Source organism: Trichogramma pretiosum, unplaced genomic scaffold (genome assembly GCF_000599845.2).
Source record: "Trichogramma pretiosum strain Unisexual culture from Peru unplaced genomic scaffold, Tpre_2.0 scaffold10, whole genome shotgun sequence".
In the NCBI taxonomy this organism is placed as follows: Eukaryota; Metazoa; Arthropoda; class Insecta; order Hymenoptera; family Trichogrammatidae; genus Trichogramma; species Trichogramma pretiosum.
In genome coordinates, this window is record NW_019641652.1 from 534,936 (window position 1) to 559,527 (window position 24,592).

General features: G+C 39.5%; 3 protein-coding genes across 3 annotated transcripts in view; all 3 read left to right on the top strand.

Annotated features, from left to right (window-relative positions):
- The first annotated feature begins 5,512 nt into the window (after positions 1-5,512).
- On the top strand, positions 5,513-6,091 carry LOC106656379 (zinc finger protein 28-like). The gene has a single exon (XM_014377327.2). The coding sequence runs from the start codon at positions 5,513-5,515 to the stop codon at positions 6,089-6,091; it is 579 nt and encodes a 192-aa protein (XP_014232813.2).
- A 2,298-nt stretch (positions 6,092-8,389) lies between these two features.
- On the top strand, positions 8,390-14,139 carry LOC106656425 (monocarboxylate transporter 13-like). The gene is made up of 3 exons (XM_014377385.2): positions 8,390-9,532; positions 11,638-12,474; positions 13,415-14,139. The coding sequence occupies exons 1-3, from the start codon at positions 9,325-9,327 to the stop codon at positions 13,771-13,773; spliced, it is 1,404 nt and encodes a 467-aa protein (XP_014232871.1). The 5' UTR covers positions 8,390-9,324; the 3' UTR covers positions 13,774-14,139.
- A 7,191-nt stretch (positions 14,140-21,330) lies between these two features.
- The window catches only part of LOC106656441 (E3 ubiquitin-protein ligase TRIP12), a 35,860-nt gene continuing 32,598 nt past the window's right edge, over positions 21,331-24,592 (top strand). The window contains exon 1 of the mRNA XM_023459953.1: positions 21,331-21,367. The gene's annotated coding sequence lies outside the window, so the exon portion shown is untranslated. The remainder of the gene's footprint in view (positions 21,368-24,592) is intronic.

The following is a 24,592-nucleotide window of genomic DNA, read 5'->3' on the forward strand; positions in this document are numbered from 1 at the left end:
CAGAGTTATACCTTATTCATATGTAATCAATTAATAACTTCATTTATGCTAGATAAGTAATACTAGTATGCACTGTTTGGATTGAATATTACTATAGCGTTTTTTTCATTCACAGTGGTATTAAATATGAACTCTGTGCAGAAAGTACTTGTGATTGAACTTTAAAAAGATAAATTAGTGTTTCTAGCTTGCTTTTAATGCAGTTCATTGCTCTAGGCAGTATCGATAGTCGACATTCAGTCTATCATGATGTAAAAGTGAAAGATGACCGCATATCATAGTATATCTTCCTCGATATTGGCCAACCGATAATGCCACTTGGTAGAGGACTTTATTTTGATGTTGTAATGATACTCTATCAATTTCAGGCAAATCCAAGAGGACGAACACATCTATTTTGGGCCTAAAATGCATTTTTTTGATTTTTAATGGTGTAAGAGTATCTGAATCACTTTTTACATATCACCAATGAATTCCTTATCAAAAAATACATAAAAATACTATGTTGGATTTATTTTTCAGAGCTACATTGGGCCTATGGAGAAAAAAGTTAGTTTTCAGATTCTAACTTTGAGCAGCTGTAGATTTTGAAGGAAGGAACCATGGCACTTTTTAAACACATGAAAAGTTTTGTTTTTTCATGTACTTTTAAGAAATGCATTTAGTTGATAGGTCATTTTTGGACCTATCAACTCATTTCTGATATGACCCATATGTATGTGTAGATTCTATAAATATTTACAATTGTCAATCGTTACTTCTTCTCACGCTTGTCGCATTCGCGATCTTGGAAACCATCGTGGATTGTCTTTTGGTGTTTTATCAAATTGCTTTGAACCCCAAATTTCTGCCCACACTCATGGCATTCGAAATCTTTTCGAGCCTCATGGACTGTCTTTTGGTGTATGAGTAAAGTTGATTTTTGTCCAAATTTTTTCTCGCACGTGTCACATCCGAAATCTTTGCGACCTTCGTGTACTAGATTTTGGTGTGTTTTCAAATTTCTTCTATCACCAAATTTTTTCTCGCACTTGTCGCATCCATAATCTCTGCGACCTTCGTGAACTGTCTTTTGGTGGATGAGCAATTTTGATTTGTACCCAAAGTTCTTTTCGCATTTTTCGCATGAGTAGTCTTTGCGACCTTCGTGTACTGCCTTTTGGTGCGAAAACAAAATCCATTTGTATCCAAATTTTTTCTCGCACTTGTCGCACGCGTGATCTTTGCGACCCTCGTGCACTATTTTTTGATGCTTGATCAAATTGCCTCGTTGCCCAAATTTCTTCTCGCACTTGTCGCATGCAAAAACTTTGATATTTTCGTGGACTGTCTTGTGGTGATTGAACAAATCAACTTTTCGTCCAAATTTCTTCTTACACTTGTCGCATGCGTAATCTCTGCGACCTTCGTGGATTGTCTTTTGATGCAAAAGTAAAGTCGATTTGTGTCCAAATTTTTTCTCGCACTTGTCACATGCAAATTCTTTGAAACCTTCGTGCATTGTTTTCATGTGCAGGACCAAAGTACATTTGTGTTTAAATTTCTGCTCGCATTTGTTGCATGCAAAATCTTTGCGACCTTCGTGTATTATCCTTTGGTGGGAGAGCAAAGTCTTTTTTTGTGTAAATTTCTTCTCGCAATGGTCGCATGCAAAATCTTTGCGACCTTCGTGTATTGTTTTTATGTGCAGGACCAAAGTACCTTTGTGTCCAAACTTCTGCTCGCATTTGTTGCATGCGAAATCTTTGCGACCTTCGTGTATTATCTTTTGGTGGGTGAGCAAATTCTGTTTTTGTGTAAATTTACTTCCGCACTCGCCACATGCGAAGTCTTTGCGACCCTCGTGCACCGTCTTTTGGTGAGTGAGCAAATAAATTTGCCGCACAAACCTTTTCTCGCACTTGTCACACGCGTAGTCTTTGTAACTTTCGTGAACTGTTTTTTTATGTTTTATCAAATTGCTATTATCCACAAATTTCTTCCCGCACTTATACGTGAACTTCTCGCTACCCTCGTGGACTCCTTTTAAGTGTATGAGTAAACTTTTCTTACTTGCAAATCTTTTGGCGCACTTTTCGCATAAGTAATCTTTGAAAACATCGTGGAATATTTTGTTGTGCTTTAGTAAAGTTGATTTATTTTCAAATTTCCTCTCACACTTGTTGCACATCAAATCTTCGCCATTTTTATGTAACAATTTTTGGTGCGTAAATAAATTCGATTTTTTCACAAATTTTTTCTCACAATTGTCGCATGAAAAATCTGTGTGGCTTTTGTGTACTGATATTTGGTGTCTACTTAAATGACTTCGGAACTCAAATTTCATTTCGCACTTGTCACATGCATACTTTTTTTTATTATTGTGAGCTGTGTCTAGATGTGTTTTGCTTGATTCTAGTGTAAATGTCTCTTGACAAATATTATAAACGTATTGTTTGTTGTCTGATACAACAATGTCATGTTCACTTGAATTATTTTCCGAAATAACTTGCTCGGATTTCTTCTCGCTTTTATCCATTTTGGTGCTTATGATAAACCTGCCTTTGGTATTATGTATTGTTTCATCGGGAAACACAACGTTAAAACTAATTTAAATTTATTATACACGTGTTCAGTGTTCGAGAGACAATGTCCTAGTCTTTTATGATCATATTGTTTACAATTAAGTTACTGATCGTACTACAGGAGCCGATCCAGTTCGAGGGCAGTCTCCGGGCGAATCTCGACCCGGCGGGCTAGCACACGTACCGCCGAGTTGTGGTCGGCCCTCGGGGACGTCGAGTTGCGGCGCAGTGGAGCCGATTTCTCAGCGGACCAGCGTCGACTGCTCCGCCTGGCACGGGCCATCGTCAAGGGCAACGGGATATCCCGGTGATGAACGAGGCGGCGGCCGTGCGCCGTGCCGAAGATTCGCCCACCGGCTCAACACGATAATCGACTGAGACAGTGCAGCGACGGGGCACAGGAGCGGCCAGGCCATCGAGCAGCGTCTCAAGAGGATATTATCCGAGCGGGTGTAATGACATGTTTGAACTAGTCACCGGTAGGTGGCGTCGATTGAGATCGCCGCTCGCGCAGTAGAGTAAGTCTAGTTCTAGGCATATAAGAGCACAAAATATTTTTTTTTGATACATCTATCCATACATTCTCTTCTGTTTGGTATATTTTTAAAATCTAACACCGGATTCGGAAAGTTTATTAAATTTTGAAATTTTGAATTTATAAGTTGCAGAGTAAATTTATTTATTTATAAAACACGTGTAATATAAAAATTGCATGCATACATTCATGCAAAAGTTATCAATCATTTTAAATTTAGAGAAATGTAAATATATACTGACACACTTACATTTCTATCTCTATTTCCATATCAACATTTTCGACACTATAGGACATCGAATCGTCGCGTTTTTTTCAATTATAGATTCATTGAGATCAACTTTTTCCAGATCGTCTTCGATATCATAATTTGCCAGAGGCAGATTAGTGCAACATTCTTCATCGCAATGAAGACATGCATTTGAGCATTTTAAACCATTTTTTCTACGTGAACAAAAATTTTTATCGCAGAACGTTTTGCACGAGCGCGAAATTTGTTTGAGTAAACACTCCAATTTGAGCTAAAACTAATGTAATTTTCTATAAATACTGATATAAAATATGGAAAAAATTGTTATATTATTAAACTCACCGTTCCTCCTTTTTCACTAATTTCTGACACTGAATAGAAGTGAATTCCATGTTTTGAGAATCAGATTACCTCATCAATGATGCTGCGTTAAAACTATTTTTTCCATGTTCCAAGTACCAATACTTTTCAGTCAGTTGGACTTGACTGTTTTAGCCTGATACCATGATACGCTATTATATGGTATTTATCAATGTTGAATAATATTTAAATATTCATCATTCATAAAAGTGTTGTTTACAGGCCAATTGGATCAAACTAACTGTAAGGGGCTTCATCCTTGGGTACCAAGTGACCATAAAAAAATGTTCAAGACATGTGGTCACCCAACGACACGAAGGGCTCTTGTAAGACTTTTTGACTCATTTTGATAATGTGCAAAAATCCCTGACACATAATGAAAATCTAATAACCGATCACGCAGATAAGTTTAAAAAATTTCGAATTGATCCATGTATTATTATACAGTAATAAATGAAAGAATGTACTTTGTATATTACTGGGAACTTTTTTAAGTACTTGGTTTTATGAAATTAGACAATTTTTTCCAATCATCGCTAAGCAAGACATTTTGACATGATTCAAAGATATGCGGACAATATACAAATACAGAGATTTTAAATTTGATTGTCAACAACACGATTATAAACAGTCATGAAAGCGCCTCTTCAACACTTAGCATGTTTCTAGCCAAACAAATTATAGGATGAGTTTTGTCTATAACGTCGAAACGAGACGTGTTATACCATAAATTAAATTATATTTGTTCATATTTCGTGACGTTAACCCCGAGTCACCGACATAAATATTAGTAAAAAAAAATCGAAAGTAGTTCGTGATATTTTTCTGGAATCATTTGCACAGGAAGAAAATATGATAAGACATCAAAAGACAGTACAAAAAAGTCACAAAGACTACTCATGCGACAAGTGCGAGAAAAGATTTGTGCGGCAAATTTATTTGCTCACTCACCAAAAGATGGTGCACGAGGGTCGCAAAGACTTCGCATGTGACGAGTGTGAGAAGAAATTTGGATATAAACATCATTTGTTGCAGCACCAAAAGACAGTACACGAAGATCGCAAAGATTATTCGTGTGACAAGTGTGAGAAGAAATTTGGATACAAACATAATTTGTTGCAGCACCAAAATACAATCCACGAAGGTCGCAAAGATTATGCATGTGACAAATGCGAAAAGAAATTTGGGATACAAAGCAATTTGATAAGCCACTTTAAAACAGTCCACGAAGGTCGCAAAGATTTCGCATGCGACATGTGCGATAAGAAATTTGGACAGAAGTCGCATATGCTCTACCACCAAAAAACAGTTCACGATGGTCAGAAAAATTATGCGTGTGATAAGTGCGAGAAGAAATTTGTATACAAACCGTGTTTGCGCATTCACCAAAAAACAGTCCACGAAGGTCGCAAAGATTACGCATGCGACAAGTGCAAGAAGAAATTTGCATATAAATCAGACATGGTTAAGCACCAAAAGTTAGTCCACGAAAAACGCAAAGATTTTGAATGTGACAAATGCGAGAAAAAATTCGGACAAAAATCACATTTGATCGATCACCAAAGAACAGTTCACGATGGACGGAAAGACTACTCATGCAACAAATGCGAGAAGAAATTTGGACAAAAAATACATTTGTTTCGGCACCAAAAGACAATACACGAAAGTCGCAAAGATTACCCATGCGACAAGTGCGAAAAGAAATTTGGATACCAATCGAAATTGATTAGACACCAAAAGACAGTCCACAAAAGTCACCAAGATTTTGAAAGCAACTATTGCGAGAAGAAATTCGGACTTGAAATGAAATCGATCAGACACCCAAAGACCCTAGTGCGCGAAGATCGCGAAGATCATTACCAATGTGACCATTGCCAGAAGAAATTTGGACGCAAATCAAGCTTAATCTTGCACCTGAAGGTTCACGAAGCTGCAAACAAAAGTCCCAAAGACTACGCAATCGACAAAGGCGAGCAGAAATTAGGTGATTTGAAAAATTCGATCATGGATTTAGCATGCGATAGGAACGAAGAAAAATTCGGGGATCAAAAAAATGTTGTTGGACACCAATTAATAGTAGACAATGGCTGCAAAGATTACACATGCGACAAGTGCCAGCAGACATTTAGCATTCAAAGCGGTTTGATACGACATCGAGAAACAGTCCACAAATGCCGCAAAGATGAATCAACCAACGAGAGCAAAAGGAAATCTAAGCCTACATCGAATTCGATTGGAAGAAGAAAAAAATCCAAGAAAAATCGCAAAGACAATCTTACCGATAGATGCTATAATTGTTTAGTTTGTCGATACCAACGATCGTTGTCAAAAAAAAAAAACTGGAGCCAAGTCAAAAAAAAGCTCGTGACTCGCAACGAGTGAAGGTGAAGAACCACCCAATTTTCTTCGTGAATCGCCAGCATGCGCAGTTGCGTATGATGTCAAGGGAGACGCAATTATAAATTTTTAATGATACAAATAATGCATTTTTATAACGAGTAACTATAACTTTTTTTCAATCATACCCGCTGAATAGTCTGTTAGTTATTTCATCGATGAAATAATTGAGAGCGTTTATAATTTCATTTGACAAGTGTACAAATTGATGCTGCAACTTTCTAGAATAAAAATAATGTCAATGTGGCTGTGTCTTTCCCCAAAGTGTGTGCAAATCCAATGTTTACCTCAATTAATCATCGTCACCTTCTCCAGCGAGTCGCTCTCGGAAACATGGTAGTCGTTATTGTTAATATCGAGTGTGTATTTCTTTACGCGAGGGAGTGTGATTCAATGTACGAGTCCCCTGATTCTCCGCGCTATGAGCGAGGACTTTATGAGTTACACAATAATACGACCACTTACTGCGTATTCGAAATCGCCGAAATTATTTTTTAAAGTCATTTTTTCTGACTCACAGACTATACACAGTGCACATTAGACGCGAGAGAGAAAGAAGATGCCAAGACGTACACGAAGTAAAATGGCTTTTAAAAAATTGGTTTTCTCGTCTAATGGCCATGGTTTCAAGTATTCTTTTCAAATATGAGGTTCGTGCTTGTTTTATTGGCATTATAGTAGGAGGAAGCTCTTTGCCGATGAATTGCCAGTATTTTTTGTCGTTGTTTAGTAAATTTACTTATTATTAATTCTTCCTTTGAATAATTAGATATAAAATCATCGAAGATATAATTTTAAAAGAAGATTTAAAAAAATGTTGTATAATTCATGTTAACTGTACAATAGAACTGCTTACTGCATTTGTTAAATTTTTTTTTCTTTCTGAATGTCAAGTTCATCCTTATCAAACTCTCTTATTGACTCGAGTGGCAGAGTATCAATAAATCTTTTTATGCACATTTACGTGCTGTTCTATCAATAATTAACGCGTCGTCGCTTTCGCTTATCTCTCAATCTCTTTCTCTCTCGATTCCAATCTCCTATTCGATTTAAAATCGAAAATTATATCATAGAAGCTCAAAAAAAAAACAGCTGTACAGTTTTGAAATTAATAATTATAGAAATAACAAATTGAAAAAAGAAACAACAGAAATCACGCGGACTCGTGCACACGCGGGCGTATTTTCGTTCGCACATCAATTATGCGTACTTGTATCGAATGTATTTCGGTCGCTCGGCCAGCCGCGCCGATGCCTTTTGATACGCGCCTCGAAGCTGCGGCGACAATCGCTCGCTTCGATCATTTTACTCTTGCCTTTGTTCGTCGTCGTCGCGTTTAATTGCACACGACTTGGACGCGTGCTATATTAACAAGAGAGATTTCGTTGACGTTTCGAGCAATTTCATATATATGTGTATTATACGATGCGTACACCACAGCGCTACGCATATGGCTATGGCCGAGCTTTTTTTTTATGACTCGTTCTATTTTTATCGGTGTCAATCAAAATTATTTTCAAGTACATTAAAGAAAAAAAAAAGGCAAAAGCAGCAAACTCGTGACTCCGAACGAAATAAAATACTCGAGTAAATGATATACACATCTGTTGACGATCTAGCGTTTACAATGAAATATTTGCGGAATTTCGTACGCGCGTGTGTCTGCGAGCACGTATATAACCGCGCCAGGCACTGAATTCGCAATTATATTCAAATATATCTATATTCCGGTAGTTAGCGATTTATGGATGTATACCTCGTCAATTATAATTCTGTTTATCTATAAACTGTACCCATTATTTTTTTTTTATTACGATGGAAGTCGACAATAGACGAAAGATAGAGAGAAAACAAGATATATATACGGCAATAAAAATCACACTCATCGCGCTTATCAGTCAATTCTCCGCGGCGCGTGCTAATTTTTAACTAACGATCGACCAACGATAGTTTGGGCTATATCTATGAGTCGCCCCCTCTCGATATACCTCGTGCCATCGTGCTCCATTACATCATCATATATGCCCATCATTGTAATGGACGAAATAACACGCGGAACATCGAGACTGCGGGAAGTGTATATAGCCGAGTCTGACGCATGCAGCAGCAGCAGCAGCACAACAGGCATACATCCAAATCGTGACGTATACGACCATATATCTCTAGTAGAGAGAGCGAGAAAGAAATACTTACACACACACATCGATATTGGGTGAGGGTATAATATGCGAAAGCACAGGCGCGCGCGCAGATTATAACAGCTCGTGTCCGTCGCGCTTATTTATATACTTTTGGCTCTCGGTCGAGCGTCAGTATAGAGCCGCATGCCATACGCGCAGCGCACGGGTCGTCTCCACATATATACACCTTGTAAAGTTTCTCACGCTTGCATCATACCTGCAACGCGCCAGCGCGTGTGTCACTCGACGAATAAAAAATCAAGTGTCGATTATTAACCGATTTTTATATATCGTTGCCCTTTTCATATATATATAGCGACGAAAGGCAAATCGCAGCAGCATCGTATCTACGTAATCCAACGACAGCAAAGCCGTCGCGTTGCAGCAGCAGCAGCAGAGAAATATGTGGAGCTGGCCAGCCTGCAGCCCCCGCGACAAATATCCTCGTACAGCAGCAGCAACAACAATTACGAAAAGCTCCGGTACTTGCGGCCGGATAAGCAGCAGCATCGACAATTGCGAAGCTCCCCTGCTGACTCTATGACACGCGTGGTGCCCTCGACTTGACGCCTCTTCTTCCTGATATCGAGGACGCTGTGAATCAAATTTTGACAAAAAGAGAATAGCTATATTTTCTAGTGTATAGAAAATCGAACGGACGATCGGAACGAGCTCCGTTTTGATTACGTTCGTACCACTTGACTCGAGAGTTCGTGTGCGTGATTATCGAATTGTCATCATTGTGTTACGCTCTGTCTAGTAGAGCGCACGGCTCGAAAGAGTGTCCAAAAAAGTTTTTCGCGCGATCGCGAAACATCGTTGTTGCATCATATATATACACACACAGGCCGGCGCAACAGCCAAGCGCACGTGCCCATTGGTATATACAGCATTTATATATACATTCCATTATAATATATATATACACACACGAAAGTCTGCCAAAACCGTACGGGGAGAGAACGAGAGAGAGAGACGGAATAATCACAATAATAATACAAGTGTATCGTAGCGCGCTCGAAGAGAATTCTACACATCATGGGACACATACCGGACGAGAAGCAGAAGAACGGCAAAGCGCAGGCGGTGGTGGTGCGGCTCAGCCCCCCGTCGCCGCCGTTGAGCCTCGTCCCCGAGAACAATAGGGAGATCGTCGCCGCCGATATCTCGACGACGTCGTCGGTGGCGCCCGACGGTGGCTGGGGATGGGTCGTCGTGTTCGCCTGCTTCATGGTTCATCTGCTGAGTGAGTATTATTATTTATTTTCGACTTGAATTAATTTTAGACAAAAGAAAAAAGTAGCCGCGTATATTACATTAGAATACAATTAGCGGAACGCGTGATCGCGCGAAATCTAATACACGAGAGATAAGCAGTAATAGCGACGCGACGCGCGTTAATTAGAAAACCCCCGCACACGCGCGCGTATAAATAATATATGTAACGCGATATATTGTTTTCGAATGCGTCGACTTTACGCGCGCAGCAGCAGCAGCGACAGCGACGATCGACCGCTGAAAATAAAAAATAAACTCTGAATCAGCGCGGAATGCCGCGGTGAAATTTAAGAATTTTATTATACGATGCGATCCAAGGCGAAGATCTGCGCCGATCGTTGCGATGTCGAGTTTTCGTGGCGTAAATATCAAGCGCATTTGAATTTCTCTGAAAATTACAAAAAATGCATTCCAGTTTCGAACCACTTGAAATACGATCGTACTACTTTGAGCTTTCGCTACTAGATGGCGAGTAGCTTTATCCGCCGATCTGCAAGTGTCAAAGTACAAAATGATGATATAAGTCAAAGTCTGGTACCGATAATTATATAAAAAATCCATGTTTTTTTGCCGATATTACGTCGACCTCATCAGAAACCCTAATAAACTAAGTAGCGTGAAATTGTGAGGCAGTCCCTGCAATCAAATAATAATATTCTATTGAAAGTTTGAATATCTGCGTAACCACAAAAAAAATAAAGAACGTAAAATTAAAAGAAAAAAAAGAAATTCTTTCTTTAGTATTTGTTCGGTTCTAATGGCCTTTCAAGTATTTGTACAGAAATTAATTTTTCGTTCAGCCCCAATCGGCTTTTCAATTGCTTAGTGACATTTATCAAAGATTTTCTACACTCAATTATCGATTAAGCTACGATTACAGGAAATGATTGTAGTTATGAATATTTCTTAAATTCTTCATTGGCCAAATATTTATTATCCTCATCTTTGACCGTCGTTGCGATCGCATAGAAGTATTGAATTATTCTATCTGTGGTTCGAAGCTGTTTTGAATCGTATCATAACGAGGAATATTAAAAATGCATTTTAATGCTCCAAATGTTACAGCAAGTATCGTTATTAAGTAAACGAAATTCATCATTTTTTTTAAAACTCAAGTGAAGACTGTAATGACTAGATAAAATTTTTTGATAATAACTAAGATCTTTCTTTTAATTACGGAGCAGTATCTTCTTCTAATTTTATTTTAATTAGTAGGTAACAGTATGATTTTAATGAATACCTAAATTGGTCGCTTCAGAAATTTATCGCTCAATTCCATAAAATATTCTCCATCTTATCTTTGTTGATTCAAGCGTTTAAATTTCTTTATGACCAACGTTGAAGTACTGATTTTAAGTGGACTCATAAATAATCACCCACTCAAAATTAACCAGTTATCAGCTAACTTGATGAGTTTTATCTACAAAGAAAAATAACAATTCATAAGTCGATTATGTATTTTAATGTATCGTAAATGAGAGAAATCACAATACTGCATAGTAATTTTTACTCCTTATCTATTAAAAATGCAACATAGTAAATACTACCTTACTTTCTCTAACTTTTAATTCGAAAGCTTCTCAATGTACTATATGGCATCGCTTCGTTATTCTTTCAACAAACAATGCTTTTCTTCTTGACATGCATAGAAAAAATTACATCAAAAATGATATTTAATTCATCAAGAAAATTGATCGGGTCGAGTAAGCTTCAAAATATCACAATAAATGACCAAAATGGATATCATTATTTTTCGCGGAGAGAGTTTTTAATAACACACTTTATGCGCGATAAAAAGTACCGATTGTAGTTGATGCGCGCACTGAAAAAAAGTGGCATTGGCCAAGGACTCAACCCACACCTCTCACTGATAATTCACGAATGCAAGCTTATAAATATAAATCTGACGTTCAGCAATTTGCGAAGGAAAAATCTCGTGACATCGAAAATATTTCGATAAAAATTTGATACACTATTAGCACGCCTTTTATACTGTACGTTACAATTTTGAAATATAAAACTCAACCACTTGATTTCAACTAATTTTCTTTAACATCATCCGCATGTTTACAGCCGACGGCGTGGTGTACTCGTACGGCTTCTTCCAGAAGGAGTACGTGCGTCAATTCGAGGTGACGCAGCACGCGGCCTCGTGGGTCGCCTCGCTGCTCGTCGGCACGACCTTCTGCGCGGGTCCGCTCTCGAGCTACCTCATCAAGAAGCTCGGCTGGACCGCGACGACGATCGTGGGCACCCTGCTGGCTGCGGGCTGCCTCTTCGCCACGGCCTACGCCCGATCGCTGGCGCTGGTCTACGTGACGGGTGGCGTGGGCACGGGTCTCGGCTTCGGCCTCATCTATCTCACGGCCATCGACTCGGTCTCCAAGTACTTCGACAAGAATCGCACCCTGGCCACGGGCATCGGCGTGTGCGGCTCGGGCTTCGGCACGGTCGTCTACGGCCCGCTCATCGGCTACCTGCTCGTCTGCTTCGGCGATTATCGCTGGGTCATGCTCGTGCTCTCGGGCATCATACTCGTTTGCATCGTGCTCGCCTTCGTGTTCAAGCCGCTCAAGCAGCTGCCACCTACTACTACTACCAACAACAAACCGTTACAGGAGGGAGATGTTAAGAAGGAGGATAAGAGCAAGCTCAAGCTCGCGCTGCTGCGCGATCCCGTCCTGCTCATCTACATGTTCTCCAATTTTTTCACCAACGTCGGCTACAACGTGCCCTACGTCTTCATGGAGAAGCTCGCCGAGCAGCACGGCATGAGCCAGGCGTCGACCCTCCTCATCGTCATCGGCGTGGCCAACGTCGTCGGCCGCGCCGGCATCGGCTGGGGCGCCAACAAGCCCTGGGTCGATCGACTCCTCGTCTACAACAGCTGCTTGCTCGTCTGCGGCATCGGTAAGTAATAAGCTTCGCGTCGTTCTCGACGATAAAAATTCTTACGTAAGAGCTGGTTTATCTTGAAAGCTCTCGCGAGATTTTGACTGAAAGTATAAAGGAAAAAAAGATTGTTAGACTATTTCCATATTTCGATGTTTTTTACAAAGAGTAACACATATCAAATTCGTAACGAAGACTAACGCACCCCGATAGTTTTATGATAAAAAATAGAACTTTTTTAAATTCTCATTTCGAAAGAAGCACATTCCAAATTTAAATAGCAACAACTAGCACGTTTCAGCAATTTCCTTACGAAAATTGATCGTCCAATATTTGATCTTTGATTTCAGTTTAAAAAAGTGTAATAATATTTATATGAAAAAAATCGATTTCCGTTGGGGCTTCTAATGAAAACTAACAAGTTTAGACGCGTTCAATTGTTTGAGACAAAAATTTATATTCAACACATAGATATCAGAGAAAGGACAATCTCGACATCTCAACGTGTAATTACTTTGCAAGGTGCATGAATACTATTCGTATTCTATTTACATTTGGTTCATTTGGACATTATTGTTTTTGGATCAACATAATTCGTAATCAAGTGGGGTCTTGAAACTCACTCACATGATTTTTTCCACCAAATATTAAGTAATTCTTTTCACACACGATGCAATAAAACGTGCTAGTCCTCGTTACTAATTTGAAATGCGTTAATCTTCCTAAATAATATATTGATTCAAAGTTCCTTATTTTGAACCAGTTCTCGTCAAAAACACGCAAGATCTTTCATAAACCCAAGTAAAAAAATTTTATAAAGTTTTTATAAAATCGATTTTATAAAATTATCACTTTATAAAAACTTTATGAAAAAAAACAACATTTTCGATTTTTTTTTGTACTTGGGAAATTTTTACGTCTACCATTTCTCTAATCGCACCACGACTCTTTATCACAGCCACGGCGTTGAGCCCGTTCTGCGCCAACTTCCCGCTGATGGCCATCTACGCGGCGGTCTTCGGCTTCACCACGGGCGGCTTCGTCACCCTGACCTCCGTCTGCCTGGCTGATCTCGTGGAGCGCGACCGTTTCACGGACTCGCTGGGCCTGGTGCTGGCCGCCCTGGGCGCGGGCTCGTTCGCCGGTCTGCCCTTCGCCGGCTTCCTCATCGACCACTTCGTCGTGGCGGACGTCGCCTTCCACGTGGCCGGCGTCACTCTGGCCATCAGCGGCTCCATGCTCTACGTCATACCCTGGCTGGTGCGTAGACGCAACGGCGGCAGCAGCAGCGAGGCCGAGATCAATACCGTTGTCTAGCGAGCGATTTTTGCGTACGATTCGCTCGTTTTATGTTATACGCTCTTTTAGGTATTTTTTTGTTTTTAACGGCTTTCGAGCGTACGAAACACTCGATCGGCGGCTAGAAAGCATCGATGTGATTGGTGATTTTTAGTCTTGTCGAAAGGCGTCGTTCATTTCTTTCTGCATTGAAGCGCTACTTTTTTACTTATATGAACCACTTGTCGTTTATAAAAAAAAAAAAAGAAACAAGCCAATTGCAACAACGACGATGCATAAATGTATAAGATTTTATATGGCACATATTTGTCGAAAAGAAACAAGATGTAGAGAGTTTGAATAAACGATTGAGTTAATTTTTAACAATAAATAAACAAATAACCATGTGTTTCTTTTATTTGCGAAGTATATGATATCGACCATGCTTGTGAAATTTTAACACATGATAGTTATTGTGGTAACGAATTCATTGGTAAAAAAAAAAATTATGGGTTGCCGAACAAACGCGAGAGATAATCATATTCAAAGTTTAGCACATTAAACATGGTGTCTTATGGGGAATCGCAGTCTTTCGTCCACCATAAGCTACGAACATTTACCATCTTTTTGAAATTTATATCACTGAAGACTGAAAGTAAATTTTATAAGCTTTCCAATGATATAATGGTGTGTTAATAGGGGTCGCCGAGCATGTTCGAAAGATATGAAGGGTTGAAACGTTACATTGAAAGGTTGAACTGAGGTGAGCGGTTGTCTGCCTAATGCGAGAAAGAGACAGACAGATGCCTCGCTGTACTATTGTTATGATTTCGATACGCGGCCTCGTAGCGAAAGTTCCCCGTCTAGGATAAAGCGCCTATTATGATATGACTATCGCTAGCTGCTGAGAAAGACGACAAAGAGTCACATCGGAAAAATGGAATCGGAACTATGTACACTGAGAGAAGGATTTCTTAACAGTTAAAAACGATCTTTACAATGAGAATATCCCATATAGGTATATTTTAACTATTAAGATATTTCTTAACTGTATCTCAGTGTAAGTGAGTACGAGTGAAGGAAAAATATACATTTTCTAGAAATATCTTAATTTGAAAGTGATCGATGAATCACCTTTCAAGATCTGGCAAAACGCTGTTTTTATAAGACTGCAGCTGCTTGGTATCTTTGCTGTACACGTACATGGCGTCCAAAACCAGAGCTATTAATATTTATGATATCATGTAAATAATAAAATCTAGATATATGAAAGTAGTCAATTACGACGCATATCTTATGCTCGCACATCTGGCGTAGCTTTCCCTTCGCCTATATATTGAGTGTTCAGTGCATTTTATAGAGTCAGTATGAGTTCTGACGCCGCCGTGTAAAGAAGGAAGAAAAAAATCTCGTAGACCAGTGATTTTTGTGGAAAAATCTTCATTTAAAAGTGACCGTGTTTGTGAGTGAGTGCATAAGAAAAATGTCCGCGTCCAATAATAAATCTGTTGAAAGTTTGGATTACACAACGAAACTAGAAACATTGAAAAGCTTAAGAAGAAATGTCGATTGGAAAATCGAAGAGGAGCGACGTAAACTGCTCGATCAACTTTATCCCTTGGTCAAAGATTGGACGGACCAACTTCCGAATCTCCGGGACATTTTTCGAACCGAAGAAATTGATTGGCTTCTCACGGAGGACGTTAAGAGTAAGCACAAGTTCAGAAGGGGCAATTTTATCAAGTTTGCGATCAAGACTTCTTACGAGGACGAGCCTGAATTTGATAAAGATGGCAAGCCACTGTTGCGTCGCACTACAGCAATTCATATCGCGGCTAGAAATGATGACTTTCGCATTATGCGTGATCTCTTTAAAATCTACAATAAGTTCCACGTGAATTACGTCGACGAATTGGGCATGACTCATTTTCATGCCGCCTGTAAGAATGGCTGTTATTTAGTCGTCGAGATGTTTCTCAAGCTCGGCCAGGACCCAAATTGCCTTCCTCCGCCGCTAAACTTGGCTCTAGATGGTTATTGTTTTAATGTGGCCAATCTTCTCCTGGATTGTGGCGCCGATCCAAATGTGCCCGACGAAGAAGGAACGACTCCTCTGCACATTGTTTGCAAGGACTATGATACTGTAGACATGGTGAAGAAATTCATCGAGCTCGACGTGCGGATCGATGCTCTAGACAAGCGAGGTAGGACACCCCTACACTATGCCGCGCACGTAGAGTCTGGCGAAGAGATGAATCTCAAAGTGCTGCTGAGAAATGGAGCGAACCCGAATTTAGCCGACGTTGATGGATTGACGCCTTTGCACATTATTTGCCAGAGAATATGGGAAGACGATGACACAGTGGAGGTATTTTTCAAGATCTGCGACGAAAAAAATCGAACGGTGCCGGTCGACCCTCTGGATAATCGAGGTCGAACACCACTTCATTACGCTGTAGCGAGTCTCTTGACGAATACCATAGATCCACTTTTCGATCGAGGGGCTGATTTGTCTAAATTCGTTTTTCCTACTGAGAATGACTTCGATGAGAGATTGAAAGAACCGCGTGGTTATGATTATTATGATTGTAATCTGAAATTAGCATCTGGTGTTCTTGGAGTCATCGAACGACTTGAGAAAAGAGGATATGAACTGGACCAGAGCGACGTCCTGACGATCATGAAATTGTTCGCCAAGTACGAAATGTTCGAGAAACAGGATATTGAAAAAGTTTTAGATGACGATGAGGAGTTTGCGGCGAATGCAAAACAAATATTTATACTTCCAAAGGACGACGAGCAGGTCGAGGAGGTAGCGAGGAAAACCGAAGATTTACCGGAAGGTCAGAGTCTGTCGCTCTACGATCTGATTCGGTTACGACCCGAAGAGGCACAAAAACAATTAACATATTCGGATTACATCAATTTGTGGAAATGTCGCAAATTGTGCTATCTGCCCGAAAATCATTACAGGGAGGCTTGTGAAACTCATCTGTGCGAGAAACTATCGAAACGATTTTTCCGGCGTTGGGCAGTTTATCCTTTCTGGGAATTCATACATTATCGGCTGCCACTCGAGTGTTGCGAAATGATCATACAACATCTGAGGAACGAAGATTTATATAATATTATCTTGTTGGTTACAGGCCAAAGTCAGGACAACAAATAAAATTTAAAAACAAATGTAATTAAACAAATGTTATAAAAATGTTATAAAAATGTTATAAAAATGTTATAAATGTTATAAAAATAATAAAAGAATTAAAAAAGATATGACTTTCGTAATTGTTCCGTCATCGAAAATTTCCAAAAAATGTAAAAGATGTAAAAGAAATAAAATTCAAAACTTGAAGCTTCATATGAGGCATCGATATGTTCTCACAAGGAGAGCTGGGACCGCATATTTTGTACAGAATCTAAACTTTCACAAAATTTTTACATCATCTCACCATTTTCCCCCACTTTTCTACTTTGAGGCGTCCGACTCGACCGCCAGGTGGCGAACGCCATCAAAAACTCGTACCCGCAAGAGAAAGAGCCTTGTTCAGGGGTACTAATCAAAATGGCCTTTCTCCGAGTCAATCTCAATCTACTTCGACTTTCGTCAGTACGACGTGCCGAAGAAAAACTCTTTTTTGAAAAATGTCACTGCATCTCTTACGTGTACATCCATGTATTCACGATAGTTCACGAACTTGATGAAAGCACGTACAGTATAGCAGTTAGATTATCCATTGCCGTCTTGACCTATTCAAGGAGTTCCCTCTGAAAAACTAAAATTTCCCTCTCTCTCTTTTTTCTATTTCGAATAAAATGTCGTCTATTAAAACTATTAAAAATTGAATTCAGTAATAAAAATTGTCTACATTTTGAGTACTTCGTGAATTCGCAAAGTATTCATTTTGTTATCATTTTGTTCATTCAGAATGTGTTCATGACTAGTATCTTAAATGCATAGTTTGAGAGCGCATTATGTACAATTCATGTATATTTTATATTTTATATAGAAATACTTGATGTATACTTTTGAAAGAATTCGTATTGTATTCAGTTTTATCAATACATTCTGAATACCGAGTGTCATCTGGGATTTAAAGCAATAGATCGGTTCAGCGTTTGATTTTTGTTGCGACGAACGTGGACTCAACAGCGTACATTATTCCTTGCGATCTCTTAAAAAATTTAGCATTTTACAATCTTTTGTAGTCTAAGTAATGGAAATCAATTTTTTCGACTACCTTTACATATCTCCGTTAAACGCCGATGGCATGCTTTTTTGTAGCTTCTCTGGTCAAACAAGCTCGTAACCTGATTGATGAGTACTGTAAAATTCATCGTTTATCATATAGCCCTTTTTCTGTTTTACTCGATTTAATAAATATGATACAAGCGAAATTTCTACTGTGTCTATTAATTAAGCCTTGGATAGTTATTTTCCAAAATTTCCCATCGTTTCACGGACTAAATTGGTTTTGGAAATATAGTCGTGATATTGCGGTTTATTTATTAATTTTGAAACCAGGTGGATCCACAACTCGTTCATACCTTTCTGTCAAGACTTCCAACATTTGAAGTTGAAGTTTTTGTATGGGTCACGGGGTCGTAATTAAAGCCCCCCCCCCCCCCNGCGGGGGCTTCTATTCATAACATGATTCGGTAATATTATTTCTGACAGCTTGTTTATGTATTACATTACACAATGTGCCAGGAACAAATGATTCAAAAACATCTGAATGGGAAAATAAAGAAGAAACAGAAGAAGAAAAAAAGGTCTTTCGAGATTTTTTTCTACTCGTTTTGAATAATAAAAATGACAAGATTTGATTTCACGGTTATCTCTTAGAAACTTAATTCCTCGTTCGTATGCCTTATTAAAGAATAATCAATTTTCGATGAATATTGATTGCAGGAAAGGGTGAAACAAAAACTTAAATTGGTTTCGAGGTCTTCGATTGATTCCTTTTTTTAGAGAAGCGCTGAGAGAAACGTTCCGGAACGAAGTGTGGCATCATACATAGGTTGTAAACGTTATACAATTTTCAATAAGCGCACATAACAATGTCAGAAAAAATATATTTTTGCTACATAAAATATTTGACAGGCCCTTTCATAGGAAAAAAGCAATCTGTTTCGTTAGAGTTAAGATATTTTCAGAATTTCAAAATCTATCTATTTGAAGTTTCATGAAATTTGACCTGTCATCCTGGACCCATCCTGGACCCACAGACTCATATGTTGCCCCCGAGTCCTTTATTTAAATCAAATCGTCTGACTCGACAATACAGAAATTATTTAATATATGTATTATGTTTAATTTTTTGATATTCTAATAAGAGCGAACGTTCGAGACTTGACACGAAGCCCTGTAGAAGAAATTATTATGACCGTTAGTCTTCGTCATCCAATGGCTGTCCACCACAATGAAGTAGCTTGTACTAATACCCTGAAGAATTGTTTATCTCTTTGGGGGACGTCTTTTTTCCGGTGCTGCGCCATCTGGCGGCCGGACTTGAAGATTCGTATGGTAGAAATGGAAGAGGAGTGAAAATGAATAGTCGAGTCGTATGTATGTCAATAGCGAAACAATTAAGTGCATAAGGTCGTATTTAAAAAAAATTGTGATTGATAGCGATGAGAAGATGTATATAAAAGAAGAAATTTACAAATTGATGTGAGTATACATTTTAAAAAAGTTTAACAAAACTTTATCCTTAAAATTGTATTCAATTTTCAGTAACAAAAATGTGGTAAATGAACAAACAGCAACCGACAACAACCCGTAACTCTTTAGTTTTTTTATTAAATATTATTGATAAGAAATTTTTTGTTTTTCTGTATTTAATGTACCTTTATAGAGTTAAGTAAACTAGGTAGAGTTTTTTATTAAACGATTAAGTTAATTTGTAACAAAGATTAAATAGCTGTGTGCTTCATTCATTTGTATATTGTTGAAAATGTGTCACTTGATTGATGATCGAAAAAATGTTACAACTGCCTTTATTGCACAGTATAGTTAAAGTTTGAATTTCGAACTGCGTAAGCAAGCTGCGCCGCGCTGATGCTGTGGCACGAAATTTTGCAGCAGAGTTCTGCATTCAAGACAAAAAATTGTGATCTTTAATAGAATTTAACTTCACTCATCGATGACAATATTGAAATTACATTTTTTCATTTTGTTTTATCCACGTCACGTTGAAAACGAGCCTCGTAAAAAATGAAATTATTCTTCTCATTCGCGTATGAAATGAAAAAACATTGACAACAACAAAATAAATGCGTAAGACCGCTCGCACCAGTCGTACAGTTCTTGACCAAAGTATACAAAATCCATGGACCAAGAATCGTTGGAAAATTCAAAAAAGACGAAAGCAAAAGTAATTGGATGAAAGCAACAACGCCGCAAACTATTCGTCAACTTTACTCGTCAGATCGGACACAACGAAAAAAGATGAGAACTAGATGTAGATCGTAATTCGTATATAACGTTAACAACAACGACGACGTGAAGGTGGCGCCACGGCAGCGAAATTTCGCTCGTTCGTAAATTCGAACTTCAACGTCGAAGATAATGCAGAGTTCTGTTTACACTCTCACAATATTATTAATATCATATATATTTGTCGCGTCTCCGCACGAGTCCGTGGCTTTTCTACGTAATCGGGCCTCGCGAGTTTAATTATTGCGCATAATGCGCGTTTCCGATATAAATATGCCAATTTCCGGACCGTAATTTATGCACTGAAATGCCCCACAGCAGCAGCAGCCATATACCAACATACACACACACAGCTCGGGCACGAGGACGACTTCGATCATCGCTCGCGTGCGAATTATGCACGCGCGAGGTGCAGCAGTGCAGAATCGAACGATTCAAAATTATCGCATCGACGAGAACGTAACCGATCCGCCTTTATAAAATATCATCATCGTCGTAGTTGAAAAATTCACGCATTTGTTTTCGTACACGCAATAGGTGTATTTGCGAAAGAGCGACACAACAAACGAATCGGCAATTTAAAAAAATTATGTGTATAATGTATACCTACAATCGTTTCTCGTGTGCGTGTGTCTATGTTCTCTGCGTTCTCTCTCATGAGTCTCTCTGCCGTATTAAGTAGTCGCAGAGTCGCGCGGTGCGTCTTCGTCCGCAGCAGCAGCAGCAGCTCACGCTTCGTGCATCTTTAGTATGCCAGTTATATATTATAGTAAAAATTGCAATGCGATAATATAATCGCGATCGGAAGAAAGAAAAACATCGATATAAACGAGGGTAGATCGATCGCGTATACGCACACACGACATACGCGTAATTCGGCGTTCGAGAGTTAGATCGTGTGTATAATAAAGTGCGTGTACCTATATAATATATGTGCAAAAACGCAGCAGCCAACGACGAACGGGGCCGCAGATGTGCACACTATCCGCAGAGGCAGTGAGACACGCGTAGCTCTGTATAACAGTGGCAGCAGCAGCAGTATCGACGGTGCAGACGTGCATCTCTCGTTATTTTTTGTACACATAAACAATCTTCGTGTATAACCGCAGATTAGACCGAAAAAAAACGAAAAACAGAAAAAAAATTAAAGAAAACGCACGAGCAGCCCGCAAAAGCTTCGCTCCACCTTTACTCTCGGTAAGTCATTTTTACAACCCTTCGCCTACACACGTAGTGCTTTACTTGTATTTCTCTTTCCCCTGCGAAGTAATCGCAAAACGATCGACGATTCTGCATCTCTTTTTCCTTACCTCATTTTTATGTATTATATATAAAAATATAAAAATAATAATTGTGCGTGCGTAAATTCGCACAGGCGCGTTTCGAGGTTATGAGCTTTTGCACATCGGAGCTGATTCAAAAATTGCCAAATGCACCGCACGATAAGTTTGCGGGCGGAAAGTAAACGCGTATCAAAGTCAGAAAGAATTATACAAAAAAAATCGGACGTTATAACGCAGACAGGAGAAAGAGAGCCTCGCGTTCGTTGACGTTAGCGCGAGCTTGAATATGGCCATCCAACCCCGCGCGTCTCCCGCAACTCGAACGCGCAGGTGTGCGCGCACGCTCCGATGTGCAGTCAGTCTGGTGCAATGTGCTGGTATGTGTGTGTTTGTGTGTATTTTGTATAAATTAAATGCCCAACAGTCGATCTAGCATCGTTAAACAATCCTGCGTGTCTACAACTCGATGTATTTCTTTCTTTCTTTCTCTCATTATCGGTATGATTAACTTCGTTACAGAGGAAAATAACGATACGATAATAGAGAGATCCATCTCGATGGAAGCTAGAGCTTCTATACACTGTCTTCTTTTTTGTCTCTTATTGCATGTTTTTTCACTCTCATTTTTCCCTATCGTCTCGTTTTTCGCGCTATCAAAGACCCAATGCCGCGAAGTATCTGCGTATATAATATATGTGTGCTCGTATAATTTATATATGGTAGAAGAGGGTTTTTTGTCGGGGGTGGGCACGACCTGTCGAGCCAATGGCGGGTGCCTATATCCTCTCTCTCAACACACACACACACATGCTTACACTGACAAGTCAGCTATACAGCAGCAGTCGCGGCGCAGGCCAACACACGAGAAAACCTGTGCTTTTGCTGCTGTGCTGTGTATATGTATCGCGCGGCCGAACAGCTGTTTCAAAACCAGCGTTGCCGATTTTCCTATACACACGAACGCGCGCATTGTTATGTGTGCGTCGGACAGAGTCGCCAACCAGTATTTCTCGTCGTTTATATACAGGCATATAGAAGCAGGAGCAGTAGCGCGATCATCGTGCGACGATGAATTATTTTGTTTTTTCAATTGATTTAGATTTTTTCTGTTTTTCGTATACCGATGAGGCCGCATTCGGTATAAATGCCACCTGAATAATTGAGCCGTCGACGCTCGACTTTGCGGTTTATATATACCAATTAAACGGCCGTTTATCGCCAGTCGACTCGTACTAATTCTCCTCTTTTTTCATTCTATCGAAATGCGAGCGATTCAAGAGTCTTCTTTTGTTACTTTTAAAATCGCCTCGATTCACCCCCCGAGCTTCGTTGAATCAATACTGTAACATATTATATACGTGCAATATTTAACGCAATGAGCATTTCATGTCGTTGTATAAAAGGGCAAAGCACTCGTGTCGGATAAGGTGCAGATATACATGTTATATACATGTGTGTGTGTGCGTGTGTGTGCGAAAGAGCAGAAAAAGCGAGAGAGAGAGAGAGAGAAGCGCGTCGAGGACTGAACAGTGGGTGCCTGCGTATGGGTAATTTTATCTCGGTTCGCCACTTATAAACCCATGTTTGTGTGCGTGTGTGTACGTGTGTTTGTATATGTGATCGCAAATGCGGTGCGTATCACAGCTGTATCGTTGTAATTGTTGGCAAAATGCACGATATTTATGTAACGTGTATATGACACGCGTACTTATACGTGGCGAATCGCGACGACGCGACAGAAACTATCGAAAAAGCTCGACCCGATATATACACGAAACGTATGTATCGGCCCTGACCACTGCTGCTGCTGCCGGACAATATAAATAAAGAGAGATGGATTTTATCGTGCCGATCTCTCTCTCTTTCTCTCGCGAGTGACAAAAAGAATCGATAAACGTCTGTGTTTTTTTTCACGCGCGTATCGCATAAGTCGCTTTTGTTTTGTCGCAAACAATGCAAAAATTGCAAAGTAGCTCGCGAATCGAGTTTCGTCCACATATACGTGTGTGTGTGTGTTGCATACGCTCCAGATCGTGCCGATGTGTGTACAGGCTTTTATATTACAGGAGTCGAGTCAAGACCTCCCCATCGAATCGTTTCGAAAATTAATAATGTGTAGATTATCTTGAAGAACGATTTGAATTTTCTGTACCGCCGCCGCACTGTATCGTCTTTCGATACGATGCATTTTATTGTACGCGCGAGAACTTGTCCAAGTGTCGAGCTGCGCCAAGTGTCGAGATAACGAAAAATTTTGAAACAACACCTATATAATAATAATAATAATACCGTTGCCTGCCTCGATGTGCATTTACGATGCGCATTGCTGCGCTTGCGTCACTTTATCATTGATACGGTTTTAAGTGTGCCGCGTGTTCTTTCTTTCGTACGCGGTTATACTATATACATGCATTCGTATGTAATGCGACTTTGTCATTGCGGAAGTTTTCCGCCGAACGAATTATACAACTTTTATAACAAAAAAAAAATAAATGAAGAAGAAGAAGTAAGAAAAAATGTGCACTGTTAACGTTTATTATCGAGGCGTGTGTGGTGAGCAGCTGTTGATCGATTTCCAAACAGAGAGCGTTGAAAACATTTCTTTCTTTCTTTCTTCTGTGTGTCTGTGACGGCTGAAAATTTTTGATTTTCTTTTTTTCGCACCCTCTTGTACCGACTACCGATTCGCCTTCTCTTTCTCTCTCTCTCTCTCTCTCTCTCTCTCTTTTATCATCGATCTCAATTCGTGCCAGTTCCGAGCTTTTGTGGACTCCTCGCCTGTCTATGAATTATACACGAAAGCTCCAAAAAACCACTAAGCAAAAGAAGAAAACAAAAAAAAATCGATCGCTCCTGTACACACGATTGCCCAGTTTTCGATGCGCAGGACACTCGTCGTGGTTTCTAACGAGTCCTCGAAATAAAAATCGTCACCGAGCGAATCGATACTACTGATACATATGCGCTCCGTTTACGCACACGTAATAAACATAGAATCTCTCGTACACCGCACCCTCTCCCTCCTGTTTCTACAATACCTTTCTCCACGTCGTAAGGATGTATAACGATACATACGGAATCGTAAGTACGAGAAATTCCGACAAAAATCCTGCCTGTATATCTAATAACATCATCATGC